Source organism: Musca autumnalis, unplaced genomic scaffold (assembly GCF_047663935.1).
Source record: "Musca autumnalis isolate F117 unplaced genomic scaffold, ASM4766393v1 scaffold_5, whole genome shotgun sequence".
NCBI lineage: Eukaryota > Metazoa > Arthropoda > Insecta > Diptera > Muscidae > Musca > Musca autumnalis.
The window spans coordinates 171,328,008-171,340,414 of record NW_027412088.1 but is presented as its reverse complement, the minus strand read 5'-3'; the positions used below and the strand labels follow the sequence as shown (position 1 = coordinate 171,340,414).

The 12,407-nt window shown below is 38.6% G+C and overlaps 1 protein-coding gene across 4 annotated transcripts in view; it reads left to right on the top strand.

Annotated features, from left to right (window-relative positions):
* ken (zinc finger and BTB domain-containing ken and barbie protein) overlaps nt 1–11,761 on the top strand; it is a 33,108-nt gene extending 21,347 nt beyond the window's left edge. Inside the window, exons 1-3 of one of the 4 annotated variants that reach the window (XM_073992106.1) lie at nt 8,562–8,877; nt 9,153–9,322; nt 9,514–11,761. In XM_073992106.1, the coding sequence (XP_073848207.1) occupies nt 9,162–9,322; nt 9,514–11,116 (1,764 nt within the window). In that variant the 5' untranslated portion in view covers nt 8,562–8,877; nt 9,153–9,161 and the 3' untranslated portion in view covers nt 11,117–11,761. Of the gene's footprint in view, nt 1–8,561; nt 8,929–9,152; nt 9,323–9,513 lie in introns of those variants that run through there. The other 3 variants (XM_073992104.1, XM_073992105.1, XM_073992103.1) reach the window with 3 other exon arrangements.
* Nucleotides 11,762–12,407: the final 646 nt, after the last annotated feature.

Genomic DNA, 12,407 nt, shown 5'->3' with positions numbered 1-12,407 from the left:
ATAGGTGTGTTCGTTTACTCAACAATTTCTGCAAGTTCAGTAACATCTTGTAATCGGCTAAGCTCTTTTGCATTGTACTGTAGAGTAAACGAACATCCAGTAACAATTTGTACAAACTTTGAGTAAACGAACACACATAATATATCAACTTTAACATTTGTAAAAAAATCAACACTTATTGGCGGTTATGCTTGAAATATTAAGTTAAACTATCACCATTTTCAAAAGTTCGTTTTGTTATCACCATTTTCGAAAGTACATTTTGTTATCACCATTTTCAAAAGTACGCTTCTTTAACACCAATTTCGAAAATTGGTTTCCTCAATTTAGATTTCCCTATTGGCCCCGCAAAAATCTGTAGAAGACAAGAAAAAAACAATGTATGAAAATTTTGAAATACAATTTCTGAAAAAAAAAATCATTAAAAATACCACTCAAAGACTTACTCAGATTTCTCATGTACGAACATGTGTCCCCTAAACCTAGGATTTCTAAAGATTTCTGATATTAGCTGATTTTTCAATTTGGAATGACATTGGATCGACCTACGTTACCACACCGAGATTGTGCCTGGTTTTTGTTTCACAAAAACGAGTTTTTAGTTGCTATGGGCGACGTTCCATGCAGACAATAGCAAGCCCAATGTGTCTTGCCAACCAGTGTGACAAGCGGATCCACTTTATCGGGTATGTTCTGAGACACACTTCACGCCTCAAGCATTTTGTTCACCCCACTTTCGCTTATTTTTCGAATATTTTATTGGACGGACTAGGGTGTGCTCTTCTTTTAAATACTAGCCCTAATAAATTCGCAAAAAATTGAAGTAAATAGGTTGAACAAAATGCTTGAGACGTGAAGTGAGAGGTGAAGTGTGTCTCAGAACATACCCGATATGCAACGTTCAACTCTGAATCCATTAAAACTAGAAAAGGACAAATCATCATCCAAAACCGGTCCTATCTAATTTTTCGGCCATTGCCTTATAGATTACCCAATTAAGTGCTTTATCAATCAATCTCTTAGACACATCTCCTCCTTTCTACATTTGGTCCTTCGAGACTTCACTTTTATAAATTAATTCGCATTAAACAATGAAGGGCAACAGATATACAAAAAGGCCACCTGTGAATGGAATTACCAATTATATCGATGGCCTGTGTGGGGATGGCCTAATCACTATCGAGGATTTATAAATTAATCTCTTAGACACATCTCCTACTTCCCACATATGGTCCTTCAAGACTTCACTTTTTGAAAGCGAGTATTAATCCTAACTTTCAAAAGAAGTGTAGATAACGAAAGAAAATATAAAACTTATGCCTGGATGGGGAAGATTTACAAAAGAATTGCCCTTCGAATTTTACCGTGTTATAGAGGCAAGATAGGGGGAGATAAAAGCAACAAATCGAAAATTCATGTGCCGTACGAGGAAGCCGGAAAGTTGGAAGTAGATAATGACAAAGCTAAGTGAATCCTTGGATATCTTCGACAAGGATGACCAATTATAGTAGCTATAAAAACAGTATCATAAATCTCTCTCCTATCTTTCACCTCTCCTCAACACCAACTAACAATCATGTGTAAAATTTCAAAAGAAAAATCATTGTAACCAAGTGTTGCAGCTAAGTTTCTTTTATTATAACTAATTTCCCGTTGTTAACGTATGTATGTATGTACGTTTATGTGATTGTTACCTTGGCGGTAAGCTAAAAATAACTTTAAAAAAATGTGAATTCTCACTTTCATTTTCAAAAATAACCAAAACAAGCAACAAATCTCAGTTAACCAGTGTAGCCAACAAACCAAACCAACGACCGTCCGTCCGAACAAGCAGCCGCCAACCAACCAACCATTCAATTCATGGGGATTACTTAATAACCCCAAGCCCAATGATTGTGTGAACTATGTACGGCTGTCGGTATGAGTGTGTGTGTGTCGGAATATCCAATAAAAAACTTTTCAAATCATGTAAGTGTGTGTAACTTGTTGCGCCAAAGTATTGGTGTGTGCTAAATTTCATATCATAGTTTTCGTTTTCATTTTCGTTTCTTTTTCTTGTCTTCTGTTGTTTTTTTTTTTTGCCTCTGTTGTACTTGAGTTTTTAGAGCGCAGACGTACTTGTGTACTGGGGTATGCGCGATGCTTCATTTGTGTCGTGAGTGAGTGTGAGTAGTGAATGTTTCGCGTTTCGTGTTGGGGCTGTCTTACGCATACGTAATCGTTTGTCGTCGTCGACACAAACAGACGATTAATTGTTGTAAAGCTTTTTTCGTCGTCGCTTCGTGAAAGGAATATTGAGAAGCCACACAAAAAAAGAGTACCAACCACAACTTGCAGCTGATAGAAAGAAGTTGAAATAAAAGTAAACGGAAGAATCTGAATCTTAATAACCAAAGCAAAAAAGCAAAGCTTTCATTTTCAGCAGCAGCAGAGTAGAATTACACACAAAGAAGAAATATGGGTACCATCTGAAAAAAGCTATGAGTAATCAAATTTTAAAACTCATCAAGAGAGAGCAGTATAATCTATTCTCTCTCGTGTGAGCCTGCGCGCATGTGTGTTGAGTATTTTATCTGCAATGGCGTGTGTGATTGTTGCTTTTATTCTTTTTTTGTTTCGTTATTTTTTTCTTCAACTCGCTTGAAGAAGTTGATTAACCGTAAACTCTCAAGAACGCTTTCAATTTCATTAGTACCCACAATGTTCATTCGTTGTTTTGTTGTTGTTTCTTTGTGGGTTTATTGCAACAACATCAGCAACACAAAACAGGATCCATTGGCCAATATTGTGTGTATGATGATGTTCATTTCGTTGTATTGTATGTTCTACCTGCTGCTGTTGATTGTTGCTATTGGAAATCTCACTCCCCTCTCTTTGCCTAGCTTTTCCAAATTGATGTGCAATAAATGACATGAAAGTCAGTCAAAAAACGTTGCATATTTCACCTTTTTGGGGTGAAAACCTTGGGAACGAATGGCCCAACCACGACAATAGCTTTGAATAGACCATTCTCATCAGTAGATAGCTTAAAAAATTAACATGTAAACGCTTGGATGACCTATCCACATCTGCCGATGAACTATTCGTGTTTGTGGATGACCAGTGGAAGTCGATTAAAATGATCTGTCCATGTCTGAGGATGGCCTGAACACGTCTCAAGAGGATATATCCACAACGACTTTATTTCGAATAACATTGGATCGACGTTAATGATCTAAAAAATTCTTACAAATGATAAAAAGTCCACATTTTTAGTCATTTGTATTGTTGACTTAAAGTTTTTAAAAATCAACAGTTATTGTCGACATTGTTTGAAATTTTAAATAAAACTATCACCAATTTTAAAAATACGTTTTGTTATCACCATTTTCCATAGTACGTTTTTTAGGATTTCTCTATTGGCTTTGCAAGAATCTGTAAAATAAAAAAAAAAAACTGTTAGGAAATTTTTAAATACCTCACTTTAATTGTCAACTGCTTACTCAGATGGCTCCTACACCATTATGTCTCCACTACGCCGAAGATTTATAGATATTTTTAGCTAAATTTTCCATTTGAAACTCCGTCATTATTTTTTCATTACTTCCGACTCCATTTTAAAATCTTTGAAAAATCCACGTTCATTGTCCACAACATGTTAAGATTTTGATGAAAATGTCATGCCAAAGCATTGGTGAAAATGACATGTCAAAGCATTGGTGTAAATGACATGCTTTTGATCCAAAAATTAATAGCATCTTTTGGAGTCCACGCTCGTATAAAATTCATCGATGAATATGCTAAATGGCATCTTTGGCATCGAACATTTTGCTGGGATTTATCGTTGACTACGTATGATATTTTAAGTTAAAATATCACCAATTTCGAAAGTACGTTTTGCTATCACCATTTTCAAAAAGTACGTTTTGTCAATTTAGGAGTTGATTTCTCTATTGACTCTCCAAAAATCTGTAGAATAAAACCTGAAAAATTAAATAAAATCTTCTATTAAATAGCATTTAATGTCAACCACTTACTCAGAGGGATCCTAAAAGAACATTTGTTACATAAACAGAAGATTTCTAAATATTTATATTTTTATCGGTGAAAGGTCAGTCCATGTCTGCGTGTAGAGGCCGCCTTTGTGAATGACTACTCGAAGTCGATTAATGGGCAGTCCATATCCGATGATGGTCTATGAAGATATATTTACTATGCAATGGGATTTCGGTTAACTCCTCCTAAAAATATTTGAAAACCGTCCACATATTGTGGATTTATGTTTGAAATTTTTAGTTAAACTATAGCTCTGTTCCAGAACTAAAAAGTTTTTACAATTTTTACCACTTTTACACATTTTGCGTTCCCGTACACAAAATTTATATGAAAATCGTTTACGACTTTTACAACTTTTACGACTTTTACCACTTTTTAAAGTACGGGAACAGGCCATATGTATAACCATTTTCGAAAGTACATTTTTATCGCCATTTTCCAAAGTACGTTTTGTGAATTTGCGAAGTCTCTATTGGAGCCCCAAAAATCTCTAGAAATAGGCTTTAAAAATTAAATAAAATTTGTTAATACGAACATTTGTGTCTTAAGCAGAGGATTTCTAAGGATTTGGATCACCACTCCAAGTCGATTATTGGACAATCCATGTCTGATGATGATACATATTCACACCTTTCCTTCGCATAACCTCGGATCAAAGCTAATGACCTTCTGACTTCTTCTAAAACACTTTGAAAAAGTCCACATATGGTGGTCCGTTTTTAAGTTTAAATTAAACTATCACCATTTTCGAAAGTTCGTTTTATTATCACCAGTTTCGAAAGTACGTTTTGTCAATTTAGAATTTCTAAATTCTCCAAAAATCTCTAAAATAAAGAAAAAACAGCTTGAAAAAATTTGTTATTAAAAATCATTTATTGTCAACTACTTACTCAGAGGGCCCCTGAACGAACATTTGTTTCATAAGCGGAGGATTTCTAAGGATTTGTATTCTTATCGGTGAACAGTCCAGACCATGTCTGCGTATGGCCCATTCACGTTTGTGGTTGACCACTCCAAGTCGCCTAATCGGCAATCCATGTCTGATGATTGTCCATGATGATATATTTAAACCTTTGTTTTGTATAACCTTGGATCGACGCTTATAATCACTAAGGGATTGCGTCTCTACTCCCACTACAAATCTTTGAAGAAGTTCACATAATGTAGATATAGGTTAAAAATTGTATGTTAAACTATCACCATTTTCAAAAGTACGTTTTGTCAATTTAAGAATTCTCTATTGGCTCCCAAAAATCTGTAGAATAAAAAAAAGAGTTTGAAAAAATTTTAAATAATAAATTTAAACTACTTACACCTTACTCAAATGGATCCTAAGCCGATCGCTTTTAAAGAATTCTATTTTTAACTGACTTCAAATTGGAACTCAATATCCGCATGACCTTTCCACGTGGGTGAATAGCCTGTCCCCCCCGTCTGCGGATGGCAGTTCACGTCAGAAAACGGCCCAAGATATTTCGATGATCGGCGAATCATTTGTTAGCGTCTGAGGATGTGTGGTTGGCCTGTTCGCGGCTGTGGGTGGCTTGTCCGAAGATGATATATCTGCGACTGCTTGCAGCTTTTCATTCGGCTATAGATAGTTTGTCAATGTCTTTGGATGTGATGTGATGACTATATCATTGATATCAGCTTATTCACTACTGTAGATTGAAACTCTATGCCGATGAGTAGCCTCCAAAAGGCCTGTGGAAGTGTAAATCGCTTCTGAACATGTGTGGAAATGCACTTCACGTCGATGAATGGCCTGTTGACATCTTTCCAATTCTAAGGATGGTTTGATATCAGTCTATTCACTACTATTGTTGGAGACTCCTATCCGATAGAGTTGAGCATTCGAGTTCCCGGAACGGATCGATCTTTCTAGTTCCTTTTCCCAAAAGGAACTAGTTCCTTAAAGTAGTTCCAAATAGTTCCGAGATCGATATAATTCAACGAATCTTTCTCTTTCATCGTTCTTTTCATTCCAAATAGTTCCGAGACCGAAATAGTTTAACGAATATTTCTCTTTCGTCGCTCTTTTTGTTTTTTTCGTTCCAAATAGTTCCGAGACTGAGATGTTTTCATTGCTTGGTGGATGAATTGACATAAAAATAATTAAATTGCAGTGAACAAACAACAACAACGAAAGATCGACGTAGGCGTTAAATTGAAGGAACGAGAAAAACGAAAGGAACTATATAAACTAAAGGAACTATATATACGCAATTCCAATAGTTCCTTGTCCGGAATAGTTCCTTGGAACTAGTTCGTTCCGGAACTACACAACTTTACTATCCGGTGGATAGCCTTCCAAGGTATGGGGAAGCGTAAATGCCTTCAGAACATGTGTGGAAATGCACTTCACGTCCATGAATGACCTGTTGGGATCTAAAGGTCTTTTCAATTCAGAGTATGGCCTTTCTAATTCGGTGGAGGGTCCATCCATATCGTTGAATGGTCAGTCACTTCTATGTCAACGTTTGTGGACAACCTGTTACGTCTATGGATGGCCCGCCACGTATTTGGAGGTTTGATTAACCTATCCACGTCGACGGATAGGCTTTCCACTTTATGGTCGTCTGCTTCTGTTTATGACCTTTCCACTGCAGAAAAAGTTATCTGGGTTTGTGGATGTTCTTTTCAGGTTCTGTGGATATCTATTAATGACCACGTCTGTGAATTATCTTCCACGTCGATTATTGACATTTGGTTTGTCAGAACATGTTGATGGAAATGCCTGCCAACTTCCGTGGATGTGTGAGTGGACTTCCACCTCTATGGCAGTGGATTGTGCCTATCCTTTCTGTGGATGGCCTACCATCGCCTGTAGATAACCAATTCGCTCCTGTCAATGGTCTTTCATCTTACCTCAGGAGATGGCAGATTCGAGGATGGCTTTTCAACCTCTTTGAATGGCCTATCCGCTTCGGTGGATGGCCAATAAGATGATCGAATCGTTTCTATAGCCTATCCACCTCTGCGAATGGCCTTTCCACTTCTGTAGATGGTCTGCCAAGCTTATCCACATCTGTGGATTTTTGGATGGTCTTTCCACCTATATGGGTAGACTATGCAAGTCAATAGATGACCTCCTCATGGCTTTAATTGACGATAATCCTTCTATTACTTTAGGAACAAAAAAAATGAAAAGGAGCAAATCCACTTTTTTAATAGTAAAGAACCCTTATTGTTGCCATATTCCCGTAGATAGATAAAACATTACCTTGGCGAATAACTTTTTCCAGTTAGAGTAGTCGGCATCGGTGAATGGTCCTTCGACGTAACTTAACGGCCTTTCCGCGCCCCTTAGTGGCCAGTCCGCGACGGTGGTTGTCCTATTCACAACGGGGGAGGGCTATATAAGCAGATGGATAAAAATTGCACATGGGCGAATGACATTTTGCAATCTGCATCGGTGAATGGTCCTTCGACGTCTTCAACGCTCTCCTTAGTGACAAGTCCGAGATGGTGGTTGTCCTATTCGCAACGGGGGAAGGCTTCTATAGCCTATAAATGGGTGACATATTCACGAAGATGAATAAAAATTGCACATGGGCGAATGACATTTTGCAGTCGAAGGACCATTTGATTTATCCGCATCGGTAAATGGTTCTTCGTCGTCGGTTACTGGTCATTCCGTGTCAGTGAACGGGCTTTCCACGTAAGTCCACGGTCCTATTCACAACGTTGAAGGCTTATTGAAGCTTTTTATATTTGGCGGATGACCTACCTTCGCATTAGGCCTATTCACTTAGATAAAGTGGAAAGGCTAAATTACATAGATGGATCGGTAAATGATCGTTCGTCGCCGGTTAATGGTCCTTCAACGCCAATGAACAACCTTTCCACGTCTCTCAACGGCCACTCCAGCTTGATGGCAGCCTTTTTCAAGTTCGTGGATGGTCTGTTCTTATTGCCGGACAGTCAATTTACCTTCGTAATTGGACCATCCACGGTGATGGATAGAAACTTTATCTGCATCCTTCTACACAAATGAACAACTTTTCCACGTCTTTGAACGGCCAATCCAGGTTGATGTATGTGTTTTTTCGAATTCGTGGATGGCCTGGAAAGTAGAAATGACCCATATGCATCGGTGAATGGTCCTCCCACGCCAATGAACGGCCTTTCCACGTCCATGAGCGGCCAAACCAGGTTGCTGGATGTCCATTTCAGGTTTTCGTGGACGGCCTGTTCTTATTGGCGGGAGGACTATTCACCTTTCTAAATGGAATACCCTCGATAATGGGCAGAAATCTTTCCCGCGGATAGATTACATATGGCTCTACACAAAATATGCATTGAAATGTCACACAATGACATTTTGGAAATTCTCGGTTATTGATATTCATTGCAAATGCATTTTAGAAAGGTTTTTATGAATTTGAATGAATTGATCCCCCTTTAGACACCTACAAAGAACACTCTCTTCTTAATGCAGCAGCGGCGGCAGCAGCAGCTCAGCCGTCCACAATAAAAGTGAATGTAGAACGTTTATTGTCATCGTCGCAGCTATCTTTTGTGGCTGGTGACTGCTTGCTGGCTGGCATGAAGGGTTATTTGTCTTATTGACTAACTTACTGGCCTGAATGACTGACTGACGGCCCCGAGTGGTTGATTGCTTAACTTTTTTTTTGTTTCTTCTTTGTGTGTATGTTCGGTTGTATGTAAATATGCAAGAGTTGTGCTGAGCTGTGCTCCGCTGTGTTAAGCTTGTGTATTGGAAACGAAAACAGTAAACGAGAAAAGAGATGTAAGCCATTTTTAGAAAGTAGTTTTTGATCAAGTCGCTCGTCGTCGTCGTAGTCGCCAGCCATCGTCGATGTTTTTGTTGTTATTGTGGTAATAATTTCAAAATCCAAGGCCTTTTACTATACTTTTAAATATCACTGTGTGAGTGTGGATGTGTGTGAAACTCTTTTTTTGTTATATCTTTTTTTTTGCTGTGCTTGGTGTGAATGTATGAGAGTAGCTTGAAAATTAATCTTGGTTTTCTTCACTCGCCGTTGTTGTTGTTGTTGCGTTTTTACTATTGTTGCTGCTGTTGTTTTTGCTTGTGTGGTATTTCATTGTTGCTTAAATTAATGGTTTTTTTTCTGTTGTTGTTTTTGTTTCAGGTACCGAGAATGTTGATGTTGCAATACAGCAAACATGGCGAATGTATTCTTAAAGAAATTGGAGCCGCATTTCGTGGAGAACACCCCGCGGATCTGACAATTGTCTGCGAGAACAAAGTTAAATTGCATGCCCACAAGCTGGTCTTGGCAGCGGCAAGTCCGTTAATTAGGTAAACACAGACACAGGCAATTGTTGCCAACCATACGACGACGCAAAGCAATCGCCAAGCGACTGTTGTTGTCGTTCACACTTTACTTTTTTCTTTGTTTTTTGCATTTTTTTAGAAATGTTTCGAGTTTTGTATTAATTCTCTGCTCTTTTCTTTCTTTCGCTTTTCCCTTTCTTCTTCTCCCCTCTAAGAAATCTTCTGGAAGATACACAGCTTTATGATTGCATGACAACAGTTTATTTCCCGGATGTAAATGCAACGTATTTTAAATTCTTGTTGGATTTCTTGTATTCCGGCCAGACGTGCATAACTTCGCGAGATGTCAACTATTTGCATGACCTATTGTTGTTGCTGCAAATTAAGTCGGACAATTGGAAGACCACCGACACCACACCAGTGGCAACTCCCAATAGTGGCAGTGGTGCGGGTGGTGGGGGAGGCGGTGGAGGCCTAGGTTTGGGTGGAGGCGGTGGTGCGGCAGGCAATGCCACTCCTCACCATGTGCCGCAACATTTGAATAACCGCAAAATGTCCGAATCCGATTGTGAAAGCCCCGACTGTGAAAAGAAGTTGAAAAGTGAAAACGGCAATGACATCAAGAAGAGCCCACCCTCCTCATGCCACTCGGAAAAGAATGCCGGAGCCTCTGAAGAAAACCACGATGACGATGATGATGACAATCTTAATATTGACAGTGACAGTACCGCCGATCTGATGAAAACCAAGGATTCTCAAGACCTGGACAACATAGACGATGTCAATAGCATAGGTGGTGGCCTGAATCCTGTCAATCTCTCTTTGGGTATACGCACAAAGTCCGAACACAGTATGAAAAATATATTCCGTGGCAAAAGCAGCTATTCCCCTCCGGACTATGAGACTTTGAATATTATGGAAAGTGCCAAACGCAAGACCCTGTTCTCTGACTCGGCCAAGGATTGTCTGAAACCCCTATCGGAACATGGTGATCTCAACAGCTCGCCCGATAATTATGTTGTAACACCACATCGAAAGCGACGACCCGGTTTCCACTCCTCTCCCAGCCACAAGCCGTTTGTCTCCTATCAACAAAATCTGCTCGATGAATTCCGTTCCGCAAAATCGGCCCTCTCACCCATGTCTGGTTATTTGCCCGACAAGAATATGTTACTGCCGCTGGATGAGGGTGTCATAAACCCCGCCGATATATTACCACAAAATCGCCTGGCCCTGGAGAAGAGTATATCACGACATGACAGCAGCCCTGAAAAGACAGTACAATTACCGCCTCAATTGGTCTATCAATGGCAATCTACCCACCACAACTCGAATATATCATCGTTATCGCATCTGCAACCCGGTCTCACTTCCATATCCGACATCAATCTAAGCTTAGAAGGCTCCAGCAATCAAAATAACTCCACCAATTGTGGTGGGGTTGGTGGCGGCGGCGGCGGCTCTGCAGGCAGTGTCGGCCCTGGTGGCAATTCCCAAAATTCCGTGCGAGAATATCGCTGTGAATATTGTGGCAAACAATTCGGCATGTCGTGGAATCTGAAAACCCATCTGCGGGTGCACACCGGTGAAAAGCCCTTCGCCTGCCGCCTCTGTATAGCCATGTTCAAGCAAAAGGCCCATCTACTAAAACATTTGTGTTCAGTTCATAGAAATGTCATTACCACCAATGGCAGCGACAATGACACCCGATATTGTTGCTGTTTCTGTTCAATGTATTTCGAATCAGTACAAGAGTTGGTCCGACACCTGTCGGGTCATCACAACAACTTATTGTTAGCAAAAAATTTACGCGATTAGTACTTGATAATCATAATAAGAATAATAAAGATAAAACTAAAAATAATGATAAACTTTGATCCTAAAACCTAAAAATAAAAAAAGAATACATATTTATATATAACTTACTGCATACATACATATATTTTTAACCATCCACCACACACCCATGCAACATACATACATCCCTTTCCCCCCTTTTCCCCATTATCTTAGATACCCATATTTTTATATAAAAAACTACCCGAATGTCTTCACATCCTTTTTTTCGCAAAAGGATCGAATGCTGCAAATAATAGTATGTTTGTATATGCGCTTTTAATGCATCAACAATACATATATACATATATGTAAATATATTCTAAATGGTTCCAATCCCAATAAAAACAAAAAAACAAACAAAAAACTCCTCTATATTTTCTATATATGTATATATACAACAAAAAGCTATGCATTTTCGTTTGTTAATTAATAACATTTCCATCTCTATATTTTTTCTACTATTTTTTTGTATATTTTTTAAACTTTTACACATTGTCGTCGTATACATGATTTTTTTTTTTATTATTATTATTTTTATTTTATACATATGTAATATACTATATATGATTGAATTGAACAAAAATACAAAACGATCATTTTACAGTTTTTTTGTTATACACAAAATGTTGTTTTATTTCCCCCTGTTTTTTAAACTTTCTCTCTCCACTCTCTCGAGAACGATCATTTAATGGGGTTTCACATTGTATCGTAAAAAAAAATGAAACGTTTGAAACCGACACCACACCAATGGCAACTCCCAATAGTGGGGAGGCGAATGGTGGCCTAGATGATGATGGTGCTTGTAATGCCATCTCTCAGCACAATTTGAATGACCGCAAAATTTCCTAATACGATTGCGAAATGAAACTGAAAATCAAAAATGGCAATGACATCAAGAAGAATCACTCCTCATTCTCATGCCTATTGCAAAAGAATGCCGCCGCCTCAGAAGAAGAAAACCATGATGGCAAAGATGATAACAATCTTAATATTGACAGTGACAATATGGTCAGCCTGCCGAAAAGCAAGGATTCCCAAAATATAAACGACATCAATAGTGTAGGTGTTGGCCTTAATTTTGGCAATCTCTCCCGTTCTCTCCGGATTTGAGAACTTTCATTACCTTTCAATTTGCAGTTACATAGATCAGGGGTTCACACATTACAATATTTGCAAACCTAGTTAGTAAAGACTCCTGGCCATACATCAAACTTGCTGTATCTTACAGAAATAGACGATGTCACCAGTATATGTGGTGGTCTGAATTCTG